A 22,204-nucleotide genomic window follows, 5' to 3' on the forward strand; every position below is an offset into this window, starting at 1 on the left:
GGCGACACACACGAAACGAGAATAACATCATGTACCACGAAAAAGGACAGCAACGCGTGAGTGACCGTACTAGTGTGTGTGTACGTCGATCAGGTTGAGCTTGTCTGTCTGCGCAACGCAAAGCGATGTGAATAGAGTTATCTAAGCCCGATCTCACGCACACTAGCTTACCACTTGTTTTTGCTGGCGACCACAAATTTTAACCTAAAAATCCATCGTGTACGTACACGCAATACATGCGCACGTAGATAGCTCTATGAAAAGAGAGAGCGACAACGACCGAAGTCATCCGATGCTTGCACGGCGGCGCAGGCGATGAGCGTCGGGTCGGTTACGCTCTAACAAAGGAAAAAATGAGAGAATCGTATGTGTGTGTGTGTGCGCGCTCTTGGAATGATCGTGGAATGCTCGGGGGTGTGAGTCTGGTTTGGAAATTTGCAGTGGTTGGTCGTTTGACGACATTTTGCAGTTTCCATCTTCAAGATGGCTGCACCGATAAAAAAGGCTTTGTTTCGAGCTTTGTTTACTACAATTGTAAAATGGCTTTTTTTCGATAGTCGATTTGGGAAGCATAGAGATTTACTCAGCTGTATGTTGGCTTCCTTAGATCAACATTCAAAAGTTTCATGGGAAATGATTGAAAAAGTGGAATTAAAGGATCAGTACTTTTATGAAAGCAATTTGAATATTTCTGATGTATCGATGTCGTTCCGCCTTTTGGATTTTATGTTTTTTTTCTCCAAATGGCATGTGGCCCGCAGGTTTTCTTTTAAAAATAAAAAAGGTCAATTATACAAACGTTCTTCCTATTTTTTACACTTATAAAATCCACTTGTTTTTAAAAATATTTGGCACCATTCACTAACAGCCGACCGGCGACTGCGCCCGGCCAAAGCCGTCAAAAACCGCTAGAAGATGAAGTTGTCCGACCAAATGCTGTCCGCGCAGAACGAGTATCGCTCGGCACAGTCGCCCACGTGGGCATGGGCCTCGTCGTACCTGCGGTGAACGTGATGCTCGGGGGTCTCGTGCGTGCTGGGCAAACTACGAGGGATTGGAGTTATTAAACGAAACAGATTTTGGAAACATGCCTCACTTACCTAAAAACGGCCTTCAATATTTCTCGTAGAAAGGATTCCGGCTCGTTGGCATCCCTTCGTTGGCCACTTTCACACAGGGCTCGAAGTACACAATGGTGGCCATGTTTGCCCTGACTAAAAATAAATGTTCAGTATAACAATCAACGCAGAATTTTGCACAAACTTACGCTTCAAGGAACTTCTCAATCTTCTGGTACAGATCGTGCCGCGTCGAACGGTGATGGTTCAGGAAGAACTTGTCCTCCGGGTGGGTGTGTGCGTCGATGCTGCGCTTGCCAAACACCGGATAGAAGCGCCGCCGGCCAAACTGGAAGTTCGGTGGATGGTTCCGCACCCAGGTTTGAAGGTATCTGATGAATAGTAATAATAATGTTCAATTACAGTGCATTCAGTGATTCAAAATCGTTAGAACCTCATCATTTCCAACCAACTATTCCAACTTGTAGAGAATTCAAACTATGTGGGAGGACGGTAAGGGAGAGTGGGCAGACTTGATCATTAGCTCGTATCTTATTAATTTTCGGGGAAGAAAAGTACAATGTTCTAGAATTATGTACGGATTTGACTAAAACTCGTCATACAAAAACACATTTTTTTTTTAAATGCTCACAAAATCAAATAAGGTATCTTTTATTTGTATAGAAAAATCGTATTTTTTTCTAAATACGCCAATTGTTTAGTAAATCAATTTGTTACCCCAAAAAAAAAATACCATCCACATTAACGACCCCCGGGTCTTTTGTGGTCTCTATTGCAAGTTTCTGCTCGAACCTAGGAGTCCGAAGGCTTGAATGGAGAGAGCACCGAAACCTCTTTTTACTCCAAGGAACCTTCCACCCCAGTGTTTGAACAGACGACCTTTGGATTGCGAGTCCAACCGCCGCCAGCGATTCCACCGGAGTAGGCTTGGTTTGGTGTGTTGTTTGTACTTATGGCATCGAGACAACTCCTACACCTGGAATGACTTAACGGCCTAACAACCAAGGCCGGGACCGACATTTTACTTCCTCATCCGATGGAAGGTTGCAGCAGATGAAATCGAACCCAGAATCATCCGCTTACAAAGCGGACAGCGTTACTCCCGTTACGCATTTAATTGACCCTGGATTTTTTATTATATTATGTTTTTATTTGGATGATACTTTGTCCATGAATTCCCTTTGCCAAAAAAGCTATTTTACAAATATATTCGAATATATTTAAATATAATATTCAAAAATTTGTAACTTCAGAAGGGATTTTCTAAACGATTTGGTGTCTTCGACAAATTTAAAGTAAATTTTTTTATTTCAATTAAAATAAAATAAATGAATTCCTAAAATTGGTATTTTTTTAATTCTGATAAGCCTGGAACTATTGGTTCGATTAGTGAAAAGTGAAAGTTTTATAAAATTTTCTACTCTTTTCTATACTTATAATAGAGCAGTAACTGCAACCCAAGGACCAATCTTCAATGTCTCTTAGACAATTTTATAGCAAATTTTCTGAACTTAAAAAAATTGGAACTGGTCACTCATGGTCACTATTTTTAAAAATCGAAAAACTTCAAATATTTCGCTAAAATTAAACTTTCGGTGGTTATATCTTGAAAACGGAGCCCTTTATCAAAAAATCTGTACAGTACTTTTCGATTGCAAATTCAATTTTGCATTAAAAAATAATGTCAAACTTGTTTTTGCATGAAGCTTTGATTTTTTCAAAAAATCACTATTTTTTCAAATATTTATAACTCGGCGGCAGATTTTTTGACCATGTTTCTCTATGGCTCAAAAATTGAGGATTTTGTCCCCTAAAACATATAAAAAGATCTCAAAAATCCAAAAATACCTATTTTGGAAAATTGAGATTTAGTGAAAAAAAAGTTGATAAATAATCTGCAAAAAAAATTTCCGTGTACCTATTTTTTTCTCAAAAGTCCTCAACAATACCTACAACTTTGCCGAAGACACCAAATTGATCAGAAAATTCAGTCAAAAGTTACAGTTGTTTGAATATTAACATACCAGCCAAAATTGTATGGAGACTTATATGGGTGAACCAATGCACAGTGGTCCGAAACCGGAATCTAGCGTGACAAAATTGATAGCGGCCACACGTTAAGATTTAGAGCTTTGGTGTCTTCGGGACAAATGATCAGGGTCAATAGGGACATCTTTTGGTATGGTGGACATTAGAGTGGTCCAAATTTTAGGGTGGTTCAGAATTTTTATTTTGGCGGGATGACGAGATAGCGCTTTGGTGTCTTCATAAAAGTTGTAGGGAACACCATTCTGAGCAACTTTGCTGAAGGGCACAAAGCTCTATCTTCAAACGGGAAGTTTCTAGAGCCATTTTTGTTATTTAGGTTTGGGTGTTTATGAAAAAATGAGTTTTTTGAATTTATCAACTCAAGCTTATGTCGTAGTGAGTTGGTGTCTTCTAGACATTTGAAAAGCTTATCAAAACACACATTTATCTTCCAAGAGAGCGAAAATCGGACCTTTAAAACGAAAGTTATAGCCAAAATACGACAAAAAAGACGCCATTTTGAAATGTGAATAACTCGAAAAGGTGGTGGAGTTTGAACTCGCTCTTGAAAGCATTTGAAAGTATACACATTCTAGATTACAATTGCTGAAAATATCTCGGAGGTCATTTTTGTTCAACTCATTTTATCTTAATTTGAAAATGAACATTTTTTAATCGTTTTTGGGCCATAACTTTTGATAGAATTTTCCAAAATTCGTTTTTCAAGAACGAAAATGTTCATTTTGACAAGCTCTACAATTGTCTAGAAGGGCTCAAAAATGTGCAAAATGATCTAGTGTTTGTAAAAGAAGAAACAAGTTTTTACTGAAATATTTCAGGAATAAATTTAATTATTTTGTTGATTCCTGAAATATTTCAGTAAAAACTTGTTTCTTCTTTTACAACCACTAGATCATTTTGTACATTTTTGAACCCTTCTAGACAATTGTAGAGCTTGTTAAAATGAACATTTTCGTTCTTGAAAAACGAATTTTGGCCAATTCTATCAAAAGTTAAGGGCAAAAAACGATTTAAAAATGCTCATTTTCAAATTAAGATTAAATGAGTTAAACATAAAAGACCTCCGAGATATTTTCAGCAAATGTACTCTAGAATTTGTACTTTCAGATGCTTCTAAGAGCGAGGTCAAACTCCACCACCTTTTCGAGTTATTCACATTTCAAAATGGCGTCTTTTTCGTCGTATTTTGGCTATAACTTTCGTTTAAAAGGTCCGATTTTCGCTCTCTTGGAAGATAAATGTGTGTTTTGATAAGCTCTTTAAATGTCTAGAAGACGCCAACTCGCTACGACATAAGCCTGAGTTGATAAATTCAAAAAACTCATTTTTTCATAAACACCCAAACCTAAATAACAAAAATGGCTCTAGAAACTTCCCGTTTGAAGATAGAGCTTTGTGCCCTTCAGCAAAGTTGCTCAGAATGGTGTTCCCTACAACTTTTCTGAAGACACCAAAGCGCTATCTCGTCATCCCGCCAAAATAAAAATTCTGAACCACCCTAAAATTTGGACCACTCTAATGTCCACCATACCAAAAGATGTCCCTATTGACCCTGATCATTTGTCCCCAAGACACCAAAGCTCTAAATCTTAACGTGTGGCCGCTATCAATTTTGTCACGCTAGATTCCGGTTTCGGACCACTGTGCAATGACGTCAAATTTGGTCATAGGGAAGGCCCCACAATGTTTGAGTCGAATAAAAAAATAAAAATGGTCGAAATCGGCCGATTTCGTAGAGAGTTGCTCATAAGCATTTTGTTGCATTTTTTGTCTGTCTCATTGTAGACGCCCTTGGCAGGAACAATAAGACAGGAGGGGAACAATGGGACACTCTACGAAAATCAATATGATTCTAGCTGTGTTGTATCATTGTATTGGCAATCTTTCCAACTTAAAACTTCAATCGAAAAATTTATACTAAAAGTATTTAAATTATATATTAATATTTCATATATTTGGTTAAATAATTTAAAAACTCAAAAAAATGTGCCAAAAATCACTTCCACTTAATGTTTTGTAAGATTTCTATGGATTATGAAAAGTTTATTGAAGAATAATCAAAGTGTCTCAGTGCTACCCATGGGCTGGGTGTATCCTCAAAATTGGTTAAATATTATGAAAGGATATTGTAGCTCAGCGCATGCTTTCTCATGTTTCGAAATGACGAAAGAAATTTGAAAAAATATAAGTGTTGGTGTCAATGGCAGCATTTAAGCGAAAATGCAATTTTTGGCCCTGAATTACTTTTACATTCCAGAAACAAACATTTATGAGTAACTTTGCAAGGGAGCGTCCATATTCGAAGCAACTCTTATGGAAATTTAAATAACAAGCCATAATCTGAACATTTGAATGCAAAAAGGTTTTTAAAATGCATTTCACACTAGTTCAGTTGTTTTGCAATCATTAGTTTCATTAAAAAAAAAAGTGAGATTTGACAGAAACAAAAATTTCAATGAAAAAAAACTTTAATTTAAATTTGTACCAGTCTAAGTGGAAATAAAATCCAGCAAATTAGTTCAGCTTTTTGATGTTGATCACACAGCAAATGTGTTTCATTGCTTATTATGCTAACAAAAGAGTTCATACACTTCCAAAGCTTTATTGGCTCAGAATGATTTCAACGACACACAAATGTTTCAATTCTGCAACTCGTGTAATTGTCCACTACAAACCGTAACTCAAGCGCATACCTGTTGACGACGTTGCTCCAATCGTTTCTGGTCCAGTTGTAGGGTGACAAAAAATTGGGCGGCAGTTTTCCAAAGTCTGGCCCACCGTTGGCGGGATTCGGTGGCCACGTAGGACCACTGCCACTCGTGTAGTAATTAACTCGATTGGACAGACCTGGCTGTTGGTAATAGCTCAACATGTTTTTCGTCCCCATCGTTCCGACCGGGTACATCCCGGGACTGCTTGCTGTGTAATAATACGAGTGCTTGTTGTCCTTGTCAAAGTGACCCTTGGTGGAGTTGGTATCAACCAGGATGGTTCCGGTGACGTTTTCGTCTCTCCGACGTCCTAACGCTAACGTGGGATCACTTTGGAGCATCTTGAAGATCTCCAGCAGGGAGATGCTGGGCAGTTGCCACGCCAACGCACACGTGACACCCACCGTGAACAGCAGAGTGCTGCCGATGATCGGGATGGTTTGATCGTACACTGGAGAGAACGGAACGGATTAGAATGGGTTCACAGATGAGCAACACCTTCGTGATATCACTAGTATTTTCCCAAGTACTAACCAACTTGAAAGGAACTTCCTTCCGGAAACTGCAGGAAACGTCTTTTTCGGGATAGAACTACACTTTTGCTTCCTCCTCCATCGTCCGGAACTCCCGTAAAGTCTTTTTGATTCACTTCACTTTGCACTCCTTGATCAAGTTCTTCCGCTGCCCTAAGTTCAATCCAATGTCCGACTGCGATCAACGCAATGCAATAGACACACGTACTCGACAGATTCTTCATGGTTATTTTGATTGACACTACTTTAATTTATTATTCTAAAAATTAAACTTAACTAACAAAGGTCTACGAAAACACCGCGATCATTCCTAAAAGGTTCTAACTGTTGTAACTCTGGCGAGATTTGCTCGCAGACTGCCGCCAGGCCCTACGATAAAGTGAAATTTTCTGGAGCACTTAACGTGAAAATGTCCAAAGCAAATATAACGTTCCCGGTTTCGGTCTGCAGTCTGGAGTGGCTCTGTAAATTTCCAGCTAAAGCCTGTATTGGGCATGGAGTTGCTGCTGCGTAAACTAGGTGGGAGCCACATTAGCACACTGTGAAATCTAGAACGGCTCGTGGAGGAATAAAAAAAAACGCAGCAACGTTGAACGTGATGCTGAATTAGGGTTACTCGAAGATCAGCTTGGAGTTCAAAACATCACGTTGAGTGAATGAATTATAAATAGGGGAATCATGTGCCTTTCCAGTCAAAGCTGTCCAAATGATGATCGTTCCGGAATCGATTAGTTGGATGGACAAGAGAAACAGTAACAATATAACCAAACATTGAGATCATTGCGATTTAAACATAAAATTCAGTTTAAATTTAACCTTCCAATTACAAGTCAGTTGAGCAACAAGAAACATTGGTATTGATAATCAATATTGCTTCTCCTATTTCTTTGAATTCCTTCTACTTTGTTCCTAAGAATAAAATTCTGCCAACATCTAAAAAAATTGTTTGTTTATAAGGCAAATTGACTGTCAGAAAAAAAACATTATACAAAAACTGTGTAAACATGTTAAAACATTAGGGTGCCCAGAATATCGTCATGATTCGAATTCTCGGATGCTTCGAAACCCGGACACCTCATCTTGTTTTATAAATTCGTATTATAGATGTCAAAAATGGGTTATTTGATGAATTCTAACATAAACTTTCATTTACAGTTTGTTTGAACGCTGTAGTTAATGTCAAAACAATTAAACAAAATAAAATTATAAGATTATCAAAAATGCAAAACACTTCACGTGAAATATTTCATAGGCGTCCGAAGCACCGGGAAGACAAAGCAGAAATTTATGGTTTTGATTTCCTTCAATTCAAGCATTTTTTTAAATAAAATATCAAGGGTTTCCAGAAGCGTTCATTACATGCCAGTCTGCCAATGAATTACTCGAATTACTGGTTCAAAATGATTAATTACACAAATTACTTAATTACTTTTCACTACGATAAAAACATTTTATTTATATTTAAGTATTCATTTATACGGTTCTTAACTAAATTATAGATAAATAGATCATTCGATAACTCTTTCAAAAATTATTCTGTTTACTTTGTTTTTTCACGTATAATTTTTATTGATAATAGATATAGGCGATTAAACGTCAAAAATGCCCCCAACTAGAGGGCGCTGAAACTTTGAGTGATGTTTACATGATATCCTACAGCGAGTTGGTTTGAAATTTGGAATTTTTTATTTTATTATAAAATTGACATTCGTATTTAATTACACAATTTTTCGGTAAAAAATAAGTAGCTCAATTGATATCTAGAATTTTTTTAAAAGTCTTATAAACATATAAAACACAATAGCTTAAAGGACCTTTAAAAAAAATATCTGGAAATGACCAATAATAATTGTTTCATGGCCAATTTAACCTGTTCATTATCTGATTCGAAATTTCATTATGTTTCACGTTTCAATCAACCGAACCCTTATCAATCAATTGCAAATGAAGATTATTTAAGTTGACTTACGTTTTTTGAAGTCATGTTTGCCATAAAAGCAAAAAAAATTGTACTACTTTACTTCAATATATGAAATTAATAATATTTTCAGCTTCCAAAGTCGAATGCCATTAATATATAGAATTTGATGTAAAAAAGGCCCCCTGATTATTTGAGCTAAACAAAAACTTTGACAAATATTTGCAGCGGCTTTTCTTGAGAATTGTGAAATTTATCAAAATAACGTTAAGTTTCAAAACGCTTTTCAAACATTGGTTTGACATTACTTTGCATTTTTTTCTCAAGCAAATTTAAAAAATCTGTTACTGAAAATACAGATAATGTGGAACGTGACATTAACATTGGATTCAATTGCATCTGAATATTAGTTGATTTTAATTTCACTGAGTTTGATTTTTACCATTGAAACATTTGTCTCAGAAATATTTGGAAATTTTTAGGGAAAATTACTGATCTCTTAATAGAGAGATATTACAGGACTGTCAATTTCTGCAGATGATGAAAAAATATAAAAAAAACATATTTTTATTATTATTGATTTTTAAATGGCCATCACTTGAAAACTTTGTATATTTCAATGATAATTAAGTACATTTTGGTTTTAAATATTTGATCCACAAAAACTTCAAATTATTTTGACTGCCTATTAGAAGAAAAAACATAAAAAATAATCGATTCTAATGTAGTTCTTGCAAAAAAAAAAAACATATTTTTATAATAACTTAATAAAAATAAATAGATTTTAGATTCACAAAACATTTTTCACTGGGTAATATATCATGGCCTTTCGTTGTTAATCAGTTTGATAAACAACATGATAAAAATAAATTTTAGGAAAGTTTTAGGAGAGAACTATGCACACAAAAAAAATATTTCCGAATGTTACATCATTTATGATGTAACACTTTTGCACGTCATTAAACATTTAAATTTAAATGGAATTTGATGTAAATTTGCAACAAATTATACGTAAAAACATGATTTCACGTGTGATTCAACTGTTTACATCAAATCTCAAGTTTACATCAACTGAGTTTAAATGTGATTCATCTTTTCTGTGTCGAGTAAATTCACACTTTTTTTCTGTGTGGTGAATAAGGCCTTCTCATACAGAATCAGTTTTTTGTAATCTTTGTGTTTCACTCTTATTTGAAATCAATAAGATTCTGTTATAATAGATTATATGTAAAAAGTAAATAGTTTTGTTGAAAAAGTACAATTTAAAAAAAATCAATTACTGTAATTACTCAAAAATTACTTTAATTACCAATTAATTACTTTAAATTACGCTAATTACCGTGAATTACTAAGTAATTAAAGAATTACCTAATTACCAGCTAAAAATCAAAGTAATTATTAATTACTTGCCAGTCTGTGGCCTTGCTGGAAACCCTTGTAAAATATCGATTGTGTTGATGTTAACAGCTTATTTGAGACCCAAAGAATGCCATTCACAAACATTTTAGTCCAAATTTGTGCGATTTATTAGCAAAATCGAGTATCCGGAATTCGAAGCAAAAGTGTCCGGATTTCGAATCAGCTTTTATTAGTTTCCGGAATTCGAAGAACAACAATTCATTTTAATTTTCATCTGATGAAAAATTGTTAGAAAAGACATATTTTGCATGCATTCTCTTAAAACTGACTGTTAATACTACATCCTGTTGATATTTCTACATTTCCAACTTTTTACATGATTTTTTGTCAGCTGTAACAAAAATGATGTGCTACTAAGTGTCCGGATTTCGAATCATGACGTTATTGGAGTTTTCTCAAAACCTCGCTCCACAAGCTGAATATTGTTCCTTGAGTTATTTAAGGACTCTGGGCAAAAAATGAGCTAAATCGGTCAACATTTACCCATTGATACTCGAAGGTGAAGTTTGTATGGGAAAGTGCGCTAATTCCATCAAATTATTCCCAAAAGTGAGCTTCCAATTGAACATTTAATGCTCTATAATTTTGTAGAACATACCAAAGCTGTGAATCTCAATACTGTAAAGTTATTAGTGATTAAAAAAAATCATTTTTGTATGAATACAATTTTTTTACAAGCTTTAAGCTCGGGTATCAATGGGTTAATCGCAAACAATTTCACTCAAAAATTGCACAGATGCTTAAAATAACCCGAAAAACCGTTTTTCGCTTGTGGATTTTTTTCTGGGCACCCTAATGTACAGGCATCTCACAGACTATATGCAAATAAAAAAAAATGATACAGTGTTGTAAACAAGATATAGATTAATTATATTTTAATGGTATCATAATTTTCTGGGCACTTTGTTATGTGCAATTGTAAACATGTTCCACATAACTTGAGGTAAAATTACGTCATAGAAGAGGTTTTATTAAACCATTAAATAATTCAGCGGTTGATGGCCAATTCCAAAATAAGACGGTTTTTTCAATGTACATTGAAACTATTTTCAGTGATAACTTTATAATCACAATCCACAAGTCTCCGCCTGTCCTGGTTACATTGATAGGATTGCAATTTTTTTACATTTTATCAAAACGGTTCGACATTTTTCAAGATATATTTTTTGAAACTTGTACTGAGATACGTCGTACAATATCCAAGTTAATTATTTCTAAAAAGCTTTTTTCAGTGGTGCATTAAAGCAATGTTTCGTTAATAAATGTTATTTAATAAAAACTGTACTGTCTTTAACAGTCAAAAACACATTTCTTACAAATTTCGGCCAAATTTACTAAAAAGCTTGTATTACTGAAGATATTTTAGAAATCAAATTCAATAAGAATTAAACCTTGGCACTAAGCCGCTAATTTCAACTGGTTTCAATGCAAACATGTTCAAAATATCCGGTAATGTACTCCGTTTTCCGATTCTAACTTGTTTCATTGAGAAAATCATGACGCTTTGAAAGTATTTTAATAATTATATTTATCATTGGTTTCAATAGCACAGTTAACAACTATGAAAACTTTTCAAAATTTGTTGAAAACTTGGATGAAAATACTTCTCTATCAAGCTCAGTTTGGTTCCACACCATTAATTTTTTTAAATTATTATTTCACATTTTGTAAAAGAATACTTTCTCAGCACTACAGAGCTTGAAAACAGTCTCTGAAACAACTTTTGACAACTTATTAAAAACCTGCACTAAAAAATTTCGATTCAAGAGAATCGTTCCCTCAAAGTTAATAGAGGGCTCAGTGCCAAAATCGAGAGAATAATGCTAACAAACTCACACCACCATAAAAAAAACGAGTTCATTCGTTAATTAATACAATAAATCTCCAACAAGTATCATGCATCGATATCTGACCACTCCTTAGCCACCAAGCTGTGATGGCCGAGGCAGTTAAGTCATTGGGTTGATATGTCAAAGGTCTATGGTTCGATTTCCGTAGTAAGCACTTTTGTTTTTATGTTTTTATGTTTTGACGAATGAACTTTTTTTTGCAAATGAACCTCGAGGGAATTATTCTCTCGTCCATCTCGAGCTGTGTTCTCTGTGTCCGTAAATGGTACCACTATTCTCTCGTCTCGAGGCCATTATTCGCTCGGACTAGTGCTGCCCAGTTTTGGGTGTGGTATAAACAAACGACTATCTTTGAAAGTAAAATAAAGTTATAAGTCTTTGAAAACATCTATGCAACCTGAGACATTTTAAAGAAAGTCGGAATTAATTTTTGAGGAAACACATCTTGAAGCATTAAGAACACACTTTTTGAAACCTGTTCTCAGAAAATTTAATGATACACCCAAAGTTAAAGAACGAGGGGATAGTCCTCACGAAAAGAAACGTGAGGAAAGTGCTATTTTGCGAGAGTATAGTCCTTTCGCGTGTTCATTCGTTCATTGGAACAGTTCATCCTATTGAGTGGCTTATATGGACAAATGACCGCAACTTAGTTACCGAACCATGGTGGCCCATACGGCAAAGGCACGGTTCAATATGCCGAAGGTCTTGGGTTCGAGTCTCGGTACCGGTACTTTTTTTTGTTAGATGAACTTTTTTTGAAGATGAATTTTACTACCGAATCGTGCTCTTTATCCTCTCGTATGCCGATACCCAGTTCTGGGTGTAATAATTGTCAACACCGACCCGGTGATTTAGTTGTAAGCGTGGTTGCCACTCACCCAGTTGGCCTGGGTTCGATCCCAGGCGGTCCCGGTGGCATTTTTCGAGACAAGGTTTGCCTGATCACGCCTTCCGTTGGACGGGGAAGTAAATGTTGTCCAACCTAAAGGTCAGGTCGTTAGCTCAGCCCAGGTCATGTCCAGGCAGTAGGACTCGAAATCCAAAGGTCGTCAGTTCGAAACCCGGGGTAGATGGAAGCTTAGGTGTAAAAAGAGGTTTGCAATTGCCTCAACAATCAAACCATCGGACACCATGTTTTGAGTAGCATTTTTGCAATCGAGAACGCCAAGGCCAAGTCTTTGTCAAGACCATTTGACCTTGCGTTCGACGGGTCATCAAAAGATCTTTCTCATAAGTCATCTGGAGCGAATCGGGACTACAGTCTGAATAGGAACAGCGTGTTTTAAAGCACTTGAAAGCGTGAAGTTTGGAAATCGAAGCACCTGCTCTATCCGAAATTAATACAAAAATCCACATATTGTGCAGTAACAAGGCTGAAACAGTTATCCCAATTCACCCCATGTGTCTCGATTCGCGGATGATTCTGGTTCGATTCCCATCTGCTGCAACCTTCCATCGGATGAGGAAGTAAAATGTCGGTCCCGGCCTTGGTTGTTAGGCCGTTAAGTCATTCCTGGTGTAGGAGTCGTCTCCATGCCATAAGTACAAACAACACACCAAACCAAGCTTACTCTGGTGGAATCGCTGGCGGCGGTTGGACTCGCAATCCAAAGGTCGTCAGTTCAAACACTGGGGTGGAAGGTTCCTTGGAGTAGAAAGAGGTTTGGGTGCTCTCCCCATTCAAGCCTTCGGACTCCTAGGTTCGAGCAGAAACTTGCAATAGAGACCACAAAAGACCCGGGGGTCGTTAATGTGGATGGTTTGATTGTCTCGATTCGCTCCAGATGACGTAATACATTTTGAAAATTTTATACTGCCTTACAAAAATGTAGTCGCAGTAGGCCAATTTTTAACAAGTTATTTTGGAGTCGGATTTGGAATCGGTAAAGTGTGGTCTTTTGGGGAGCAAGAGTCGGAGTAATCAAAACTCCCGAAATTGGGTTTTTTTTCATTATTCATCAAATTTTTAGAAGCCGGGTCAGAGTCGTTTTAAATTCTACCAGACTCCGTAGCCCTGAATTGCTACTACAGATAAATTAATCAGAGTGAAAAAAAATAACGAAATAAAAACATAAAATTACTCAAAATGAAGGTAGAAAACACAAAGCAAGGAAAGTTTGACGTTAAAAATCACGATTCCGATATAAACATTGGAAGTAAAGGGTCGAACACTTTCCCTAGGTAGCAAAAGCATGTTTGCGAAAGAATTTACACTTTTCATAAAGCAGCACCTAACTAAGAAAAGGGCTTGTCAATTTCGATTTGCACGTGCCTATAGTTAGTTTAACTTCTGTCATCAACCATGAAATGTTGTCGATTGCTGGTTTGGTTGATTGCAGCCAGTACTGTTGCTTCAAGTTCAACCTCAAACTCAACCTTTCTAATCCCAGATGGTCATCGACAGGAACGATCCCTTCTGTTTCCTTTCTTCTCGATGATGCAGGTAATTCACTTGGCTTGACGTCATCCGAAATTCCGCGGTGAAATTTAAACGATGTTTGTTCAACCATTTAGCGTTGCTCGTTTCTGAGGATCGCCGAAATATTTTAGAAATCGAAATCATCAGTGCATCAAGTGGGAGAGAGTGAATTGTGGATTTTTTCCCGTAACGTTCGACTTGATCTCGTTAGCACGTTTTCGTCGAAGGATGGATTTGGTGTCCCAAAAACGCTCGCAGGCGCCTTTGGATATCTCAGTTTGTTAAACACCTCCAAAGATGCGTTTTCTGTTGAAATTTACCGGTACCGTTATTCTGCTGTGTTTGACCATCAGTTCCGCAGATGGGTCAACCTTTAACGAAAGTAGTTCACGTACCGGCGAAGAGGGACGAGGAGGGCTCGTTTTTCCAACATTGTCGATTATGCAGGTTTACTTTCGGGACCAGTGAAAGATACTTCCCAGTGGACTTTTAACAACTTAGACCCTTCCTTCTTCTTCCAGTTTTCGCTTTGCACGAGTTCGGGAACGCCCCTCTTCAAGACCAAGAAGTACCCGTTTCGTCGTCTAGGTCTTAACCTTGGCTTCCAGGTGAACTACGCGCTGCCGTACCGGCTGATGGACTTTTACAAACCACCGACCTGGGCCCGCGCCATGGTGGACATCGTCAAGGGACGGTTCATGCCGACGGAGGTCGTAACGGCGAGGGCCTTCCGGCGGCGTCGCTCGAACCGGCACCTCTCGGCCGGGGACATCTACACGGCGGTCGACGAAACACTGCAAATGGCGGGCTACGAGCAGGATTGTCTGCTCAAGAGTGTCTGCGAGTTGGCTCACAGTCCGCTGCATAACGTTCAGGAGGATCTGTACGCGGAAATATTGCAGTTTATTCTAACGTGAGTCAAGCTGAAATTCAGAAATCATCATGATTTAAACACCTTCAAATTTCAGACCATCGGAGCATCAGGGATTCGATACAGGGGAACGTAAAATGCGGATCAGATACGAAATGGCGGAAAAGTTGGGAAGAGAGGGTGCGGATTGTGATTTGCTGTACACGAAGTGCAGCAAATCGTTTCTAAGTGATATCACAAACTTTGTTGATGAAAGTACAGATCACGTTATATTCTGATACGAAATATGCGCTTTTTTGATTCCGAAATCTACTTTATTGACTCCAAATATTTGTGTCCAAGAGTGAGATTCTTGTATGAAATTCAAAATTCCCTACAGTGTTCTACAACTTTGTCCCAAAGTGTAAAATGTTCCAAGTTGATCCCGCGTTGCCCAATGGTTTGTACAAACTTATAAAGCTTTTTTCTCCAATTGCTAATTTTGCATATCAACAGTTCTGTAGATTTTCGCAAAAAAATGTTTTTAATTTTTTTGTATTTTTTGAAAGAAGAAACTTTGTCAATTCGATCCCAACATTTCAAAAAGCATCATGTACAAACAGTGCGTTTTGAGAAAGCATCCATTCTCAATTCCCATTTTAATATAAAAGCAAAATAAGATGTTCTAATGATAACAAAAGATGAAAAACGTTGCTTTTATTGATACTTGATCATCCAAATTCAATAGAACATTATTTCCGTAATTTTATTTGAGAAAAACAAACAAACAACGTCTATATCACCCTGCTGTCATTGAGGGGGACGCATTGTAATGACTCGTTTTTCTTCGCCGAATGTACATGGCGCTTTTTTCATGATGCTTTTTTTTCGTCACGAGGTTCATGTAGTCTTTTGTTTGACAGGTTGACAGGGCTACACAGAAAAAAATAATGTAAATTTGGAAGCTGTAATTTTGGAAGGTTGGATTTTACCTCTTTTATGATGTAATTTTACCTCAATTTAGACTGAAAAAGCGGCATTACACCAGAAAAGTAGTAAATTTACACATTTCCAGAGGTAAAATTACACCTTTTTTCTGACATAAAAAATGTACCCCTTCCCAGATGTAATATTACCATGATTTTTTTTTTCTGTGTATATAAACAGGGACTGCTGATGGCAGAGATTTTGTTTATGTTACTTTATTTAAAATCATGATTAAACAGACTTTACTGAAGTAACTTTTGCTCATTTTTGGTGGAGAGGTAGCTTATTAGGAGTACTTATTCAGTACTTTGTACTAAAAGTGCCAACTTCTGAGCTATAGGGAATATCGTACTTTTTGTTTTTGTTTACTATTTTTTTTTTTAAATTGTGAGGTTTTAAAAATATCGTACATTCGCACTAATTAAAAAGTACTCTTGTCATGACATTAAAAATCTGAAAATATTGTTTACTGTTGGAAGTCAACCCTAAGTGCGGCCATGGTGATTAGATTTAGTTAGCTTTAGGCGCAGTAGGCTTTGCCACGCGCATCTTTTATATAAACACCACCCACTCTGTGTTAACTCTCTTTCCCCGAATAAACGCCAACTCGTCAGGTTGTGTGGCCCAGCAAATCGCGTGGCGCGTCGCCAAGGAAACCGCGAACGGAAGGAAAAAGTTTTTTTCCACGTGCGCGGACACCCGGGAAGGTGACGTAGTTTTTCGCGATCGAAAAGTGAGTTAAGTTTTTCGGGAGTAAGACGCGAAAAGAACGTTTTTCTAGTGCGATGGAGTACGAATTTGTGTCGCACGCGTTCGACGGGACGAATTTCTCGTGCTGGAGTTTCCGGATCGAAGCGGATTTGAAGGCGCAGAAACTCCACCACTGTATCGAGCGGACGCTGGAGGAGGAATCGTTTTTCACGGTGGTTGCGGAGGAAGGCGTGGCGGAGCGGGTGCGGAAGGAAGCACTGCAGAAGTCCCGGAAGGAAGAGGACGAAAAGTGTAAGTTGTTCCTGCTCAAGACGATCGCCGAGCCGCATCGGGAAGTCGTTCGTGGAATGTCATCGCCGAAGCTGATTTGGGAAGCCCTGAAGGAAGTGTCGAACCGGAAAGCATCGCGTGCCGGAAGTAACGGAACGTTTCCGTTCAAGTGTTGCGTTTGCGGGAAACCGGGGCACACGAAGGTGAACTGCCCGTGGAAGAAGAAGGTGAAAAAGGCTGCCGGAAGTGTGCAGCAGCTGAAGAAGGGGAAGGCGCATGCGGCGGAAAGCAGTGCCGGTGCCAAGGAAGACGTGCCGTTCGTGCCAGAAGCGGAAGAAGCCAACAATGAGGAAGCAGACGGAAAGTTCCGGTGGGTGCTGGACAGTGATGTTTCCGAGCACATGGTTGGTGATTGGAATCTGCTGGTGAATGTGCGTCGGATGGAAACCCCGAAGGTGGTCAACGTGGCCGAAGCAGGAGTGACGCTCGAAAGTCGCTTCGTCGGAGAGGTGAAAATGAAGGCCGGCGTCGGAAAAAGGACGTTGAACTGCACGGTTCACGACGTCCTGTACGTGCCTGGATTGACGACGAACCTGTTCTCCGTTGAGAAGGTGGCTGAGCTTGGAATGGAAGTCTCGTTTGGCCGGAATCATGCTCGCATTTCGAAGGACGGAGATGTCAAGTGCACTGCAACGCGGAACGGAAGTTTGTTCGTGCTTGACGTGGAGCTCGAAATGTGTGGATCGGACGTGGTGGCTGAGTTGGAGAGTCAAGAAGAAGTGCCGGAAGATAAAATGTGCACGGACGATCAACTCGACAGTGAAGAATCGGATCCAGATGACACAGTGCAAGAAGAAGAAGAAATGCCTGAAGAAAACGCAGTACCAGAACTGGAGGAAGCTGTGGGAGAAAGAAGAGTTCGCGTGAAGAAGCATCCGGCTGGGTTCCCCGAACTCGAGTTGGAGTGGAAGCGGCCGGCAAGGCCCGACCACGAGTTGAAGCTGAAGTGGCCGGCAAGGCCCGACCACGACGTCTGCGTCGCCGTTGCATTGAACGCCGAGGCCTACGTGGACGAGATTCCCGACACCAATGAAGCGCTGCAGAAACGCGACGACTGGCCGCTATGGAAGGGCACTATCGACGACGAGTTGCGGTCGCTAGAGAAGAACCGCACGTGGGACCTCGTCGAGGCTCCTGCTGGTCGCCGAGTTTTGTGCTGCAAGTGGGTGTTCAGGATCAAGAAGGAAGAAGACGGTATCGCTGCCTGGGACAAAGCTTGTCTCGTCGTGAGAAGATGCTCGCAACGCGCGGTGGAACAGCTGCACCAGAAGGAAGTACGGAAGCCTCCAGGATTTGAGAGGGGGTGTAAGGTGCACAAGATGAACAAATCGCTGGTTGGTGCGAAGGCGCTGCAGAACCGGAAAAAGCGGTACAGGTGTCGAATGCTGTTCAAGAAGATCTCGAAGCTTGAAGGAGCGCAAACGGAACGAGACCGTCGATCCGCTGCTGGGAGTAGCGAGCGGAGACCGAGGGAGCGACATCAACGATCGCCGCTCAACATTCTGTTCTGCCTGCGAACCGATTTGGCCGATCAGAACCGCCATCAACTCTCCGGTGGCAAGTCAAGAGGAGAGCAAGTACACTACGAAGAAGATCTACAAGACCGGAAGCGGATGAACCTCGGAGCATCCGCAACAACAACATCCGTGATAGCTGGCCAGGAAGAACTCACCAAGTTACCAGTTCCTCCTGACAAGTGACCAGCTCGCCGATGTGTTCACCAAGGGCCCAAGCTGTTTTGACCGAGAAGCATCGTAGCACTTTAGGTTTGAGAGGGGGTGTTGGAAGTCAACCCTAAGTGCGGCCCTGGTGATTAGATTTAGTTAGCTTTAGGCGCAGTAGGCTTTGCCACGCGCATCTTTTATATAAACACCACCCACTCTGTGTTAACTCTCTTTCCCCGAATAAACGCCAACTCGTCATTTACAAAAGGTCCTCATCTCATCTGAGGAAAGGTATAGCACTCAAAAAATTAAATTAAATTCCAGGAACCCACCTTCACTTTAGCATCCAAAAATGACTTTTGAATTGTTTCGGGGAATTTTCGATACTTCTCAAAAATCACTTTTATTGAAAGAACATAGCAAGCGAAGAGCTGAATGTCCGTCAAATCCTTTAGCTCAATAGATGGCAATTTTTATCAACTTAAAAACAAATAAGTAAATTTTAAAATATTTTCTTAAATATTCCACAATAGATTTTTGTGACAAATATGTAACTCAAAAATGAATTATTAATACAATATTGATGTGAGTGCAAAATAATGCAAATTCGAATTTATTTCACCTAGGCGTTGAACAGCAAATAAAATCCAAGGTTCTATGTCGTCGGTTCTATTCTTTACTACAATAAATCGCTATCTAGCTGTTCAGTAGGACGCAATAAGTTCATACAATCAGATATAGGTGTCACTACTGTTCGGTGTTGACTGATGATATGTATACTGGTTTATTGCAAAATATATTTAGAAAAAAATATGCTCTATTGGTTCTAAAAGTAAATAGATATTAACAAAAAAAATCAAAAATATTCATTTCTTTGTATTTAATTAAGCATTATTGAATTGTTGTCAAGCATCAATCTTTCTAATTGGAATATTTTTAGTAGTGCACATGCGCAGAAGCTGTCAAATTGGAACTTCCACTCGAAAATGAATAAGTTGAATAGTAGTTTAATAAATCAATAATCCAACTATTTCCAATTACAAACTAAGTTGTAAAATAAGTTTGTTGAAAATCATGTATTTTTTTCCTAAATAAAGTTATTTTCATATTTTTTCAAACTGTCAATTCATTTTGAACAATACCTATGCATGTTGCGTACTTCATGAACATTCAAATCATAGCAATATACCAGCTGTTTGCTAATTCAAAACAAACAAATCTCATCGAATGTGATCGAAAATGTTTGCGCGGGCAATACGAGCTCCGCTGAAGCTGGCAAGATATTATTCGTCGAGAGGAACAATCTTTGGACTGTCCTCAGGTAATTTAGAATATTGTTTAAATAACTCGGCAGTAAATTAAATAACTACTTTTAGGAAGTGGCAAATGTGGCGTTGCGGTTATTCGGGTGTCGGGCGATGCCAGCAGCGATGTTATTCAACGAAAGACGAGCTCCAACAAACTTCCAGCAGCAAGACAGGCCGTACTTCGGCGGATCCTTCACTCCCGCACGGCGGAAACGATCGACCGTGGCCTGGTGCTGTGGTTTCCGGGTCCGCACAGCTTCACCGGTGAAGACTGCGTCGAGTTTCACGTACACGGAGGGGCTGCAGTGGTTAGTGCGATGTACGACAGTCTGGGATCGATCGATGGAGTTCGGTTGGCCGAGCCTGGGGAGTTCACCAAGCGTGCGTTCTACGCTGGAAAGATGGACTTGACGGAGGTTGAGGGGTTGGCTGATTTGATTGAGGCTGAAACCGAAGCTCAGCGAAAGCAAGCTCTTCTGCAGGCCAGTGGGGAGCTCTCGAAGTTGTACAACGAGATGAGAAGCAGGCTTGTGCGATGTATTGCGAACGTGGAGGCTTACATAGACTTTGCTGAGGATCAGGACGTGGATGACACGGTGCTGCAATCGGTGGGTGAAGATGTGGCCACGCTGGTTCGGGATATTTCGACTCATTTGAATGACCACAGGCGAGGAGAGAGGTTGAGGGCTGGAGTAAGAACTGCCATAATTGGAGCTCCGAACGTGGGCAAGAGCAGTTTTGTCAACCTGTTGAGCAATCGGAAGGTTTCGATCGTCACCAACGTCGCTGGCACGACGCGTGACATCATCGAAAGCCACCACGATATCGGAGGATATCCGGTGATTTTGGCCGACACAGCTGGTCTTCGAGCTAGTACGGACGATATTGTGGAAAGTGAGGGCATAAGTCGGGCGAAAGACTACTTCCAGCTGGCCGATTTGCTCATTCTCATGATTGATTCGGAGGACTTGCAGCGATACCTTCAAAATGGAGATACCTTTGACTGCTTTCTGAGTCACTACCTTACCTCACTTGGTATCAACCGCGAAGCCCTTTCAACAGCAAAATCAATGCTCATCGTGAACAAATGTGATTTACTGCCAGAAAGCTTCTTAGAACCGATCAAAAAAATCCCAAATATAACTCTTCTCTCTTGTCACACCCAAGCCGGGCTGGAAGCGGTTCTCCAAGAAATCACCACCAATCTTAAGCACCTGTGCGGAAATCCGTCCAAAGAGAGTCCCAACTTGAGCCAGCAAAGACATCGGTACCATCTGAAGCAGTGCCTCGATTGTTTGGAAAAGTATCAGCGGTACGTTGAAGGGCAGCGAAATCCGGATTTGGCCATTGCGACGCAGCATCTTCGAAATGCGACCAGATGTATCGGGAAAATTACCGGTGCGATTGAGACTGAGGAAATTTTGGACGTTATCTTCAGCACGTTTTGTATTGGAAAATAAAGTTATGAAGGGTTAAAATTTCAGAGGATCATTACTGTCTTGACAAAATACACATTTTGGGCAGAGAATTGCCAAGAAGATAATTTAATTGGTCAAGGCTGCCAGAAATAAATGAACCAACAACACTGACTCAGTGCTAATAAAATCAAACAAAGTATAGGCATTTGTGTAATATCTGCAATGTATAAGTACATTATGCTGACAATAAAAAATGGACATTAGAAACACTCCCTGGTTGGATTGCTTGTGCAAAATAAGGTATTTGTGCCAATTTTGAGCCAAATCGGTTAACCTGTTGTTGAAGTTTGTATGAGAGAAAACATCGCTTCACGATTTTACCGGCATGTGGTGCAGGTCTCATCCATTTTGCTCAATTATGAGATTCTTGTAGAAAATTCATTTCCTTTCAACTTTGGATGCAAAACGATCCGAGTTGATCCCGATTTTTGGTGAATTTGATATTGACGTTATTACTGCATCAAACCTCAAAATTTAATCAATATTTAAACACCAACAAATCTTCCTCTACCCAAATTTACAAGCTTTTAAACTTTCTTTGAAATAACTTCAATAATCAAGCTGAAAGTAAATTGAAAACCAAATATGAAATGTTTATAGCTCAAATACGAATTTGATTTCTAAAAAGGAGTAATTCTCTGAGATTTCGGTCATTCGATTTTTTCTGTAATCCGGCTGAAACTTTTTTGATGCTTTTGATATGCCCAAAAAAGCCATTTTGCATCATTAGTTTGTCAATATAATTATCCATACAAATTTGGCAGCTGTCCATACAAAAATGATATGTGAAAATTCAAAAATCTGTATCTTTTGAAGGAATTTTTTGATCGATTTGGTGTCTTCGGCAAAGTTGTAGGTATGGATATGGACTACACTGAAAAAAATTGATACACGGT

At 39.1% G+C, this 22,204-nt stretch overlaps 3 protein-coding genes across 3 annotated transcripts; 2 read left to right on the forward strand and 1 right to left on the reverse strand.

The window, feature by feature from the left end:
* Positions 1-789: 789 nt before the first annotated feature.
* LOC120425950 (uncharacterized) lies at positions 790-6,844 on the reverse strand. The gene is made up of 5 exons (XM_039590587.2): positions 6,374-6,844; positions 5,822-6,290; positions 1,268-1,450; positions 1,101-1,214; positions 790-1,044 (listed from the first exon to the last, which is right to left on the reverse strand). The coding sequence occupies exons 1-5, from the start codon at positions 6,594-6,596 to the stop codon at positions 909-911; spliced, it is 1,125 nt and encodes a 374-aa protein (XP_039446521.1). The 5' UTR covers positions 6,597-6,844; the 3' UTR covers positions 790-908.
* A 7,398-nt stretch (positions 6,845-14,242) lies between these two features.
* Positions 14,243-15,130, forward strand: LOC120425954 (uncharacterized). The gene is made up of 3 exons (XM_039590594.1): positions 14,243-14,428; positions 14,503-14,894; positions 14,950-15,130. The coding sequence occupies exons 1-3, from the start codon at positions 14,279-14,281 to the stop codon at positions 15,128-15,130; spliced, it is 723 nt and encodes a 240-aa protein (XP_039446528.1). The 5' UTR covers positions 14,243-14,278.
* Positions 15,131-19,712: 4,582 nt separating this feature from the next.
* On the forward strand, positions 19,713-21,308 carry LOC120425948 (tRNA modification GTPase GTPBP3, mitochondrial). Its single transcript, XM_039590585.2, has 2 exons — positions 19,713-19,844; positions 19,900-21,308. The coding sequence occupies exons 1-2, from the start codon at positions 19,763-19,765 to the stop codon at positions 21,288-21,290; spliced, it is 1,473 nt and encodes a 490-aa protein (XP_039446519.1). The 5' UTR covers positions 19,713-19,762; the 3' UTR covers positions 21,291-21,308.
* The last annotated feature ends 896 nt before the right edge of the window (positions 21,309-22,204 follow it).

Source organism: Culex pipiens, chromosome 3 (assembly GCF_016801865.2).
Source record: "Culex pipiens pallens isolate TS chromosome 3, TS_CPP_V2, whole genome shotgun sequence".
In the NCBI taxonomy this organism is placed as follows: domain Eukaryota; kingdom Metazoa; phylum Arthropoda; class Insecta; order Diptera; family Culicidae; genus Culex; species Culex pipiens.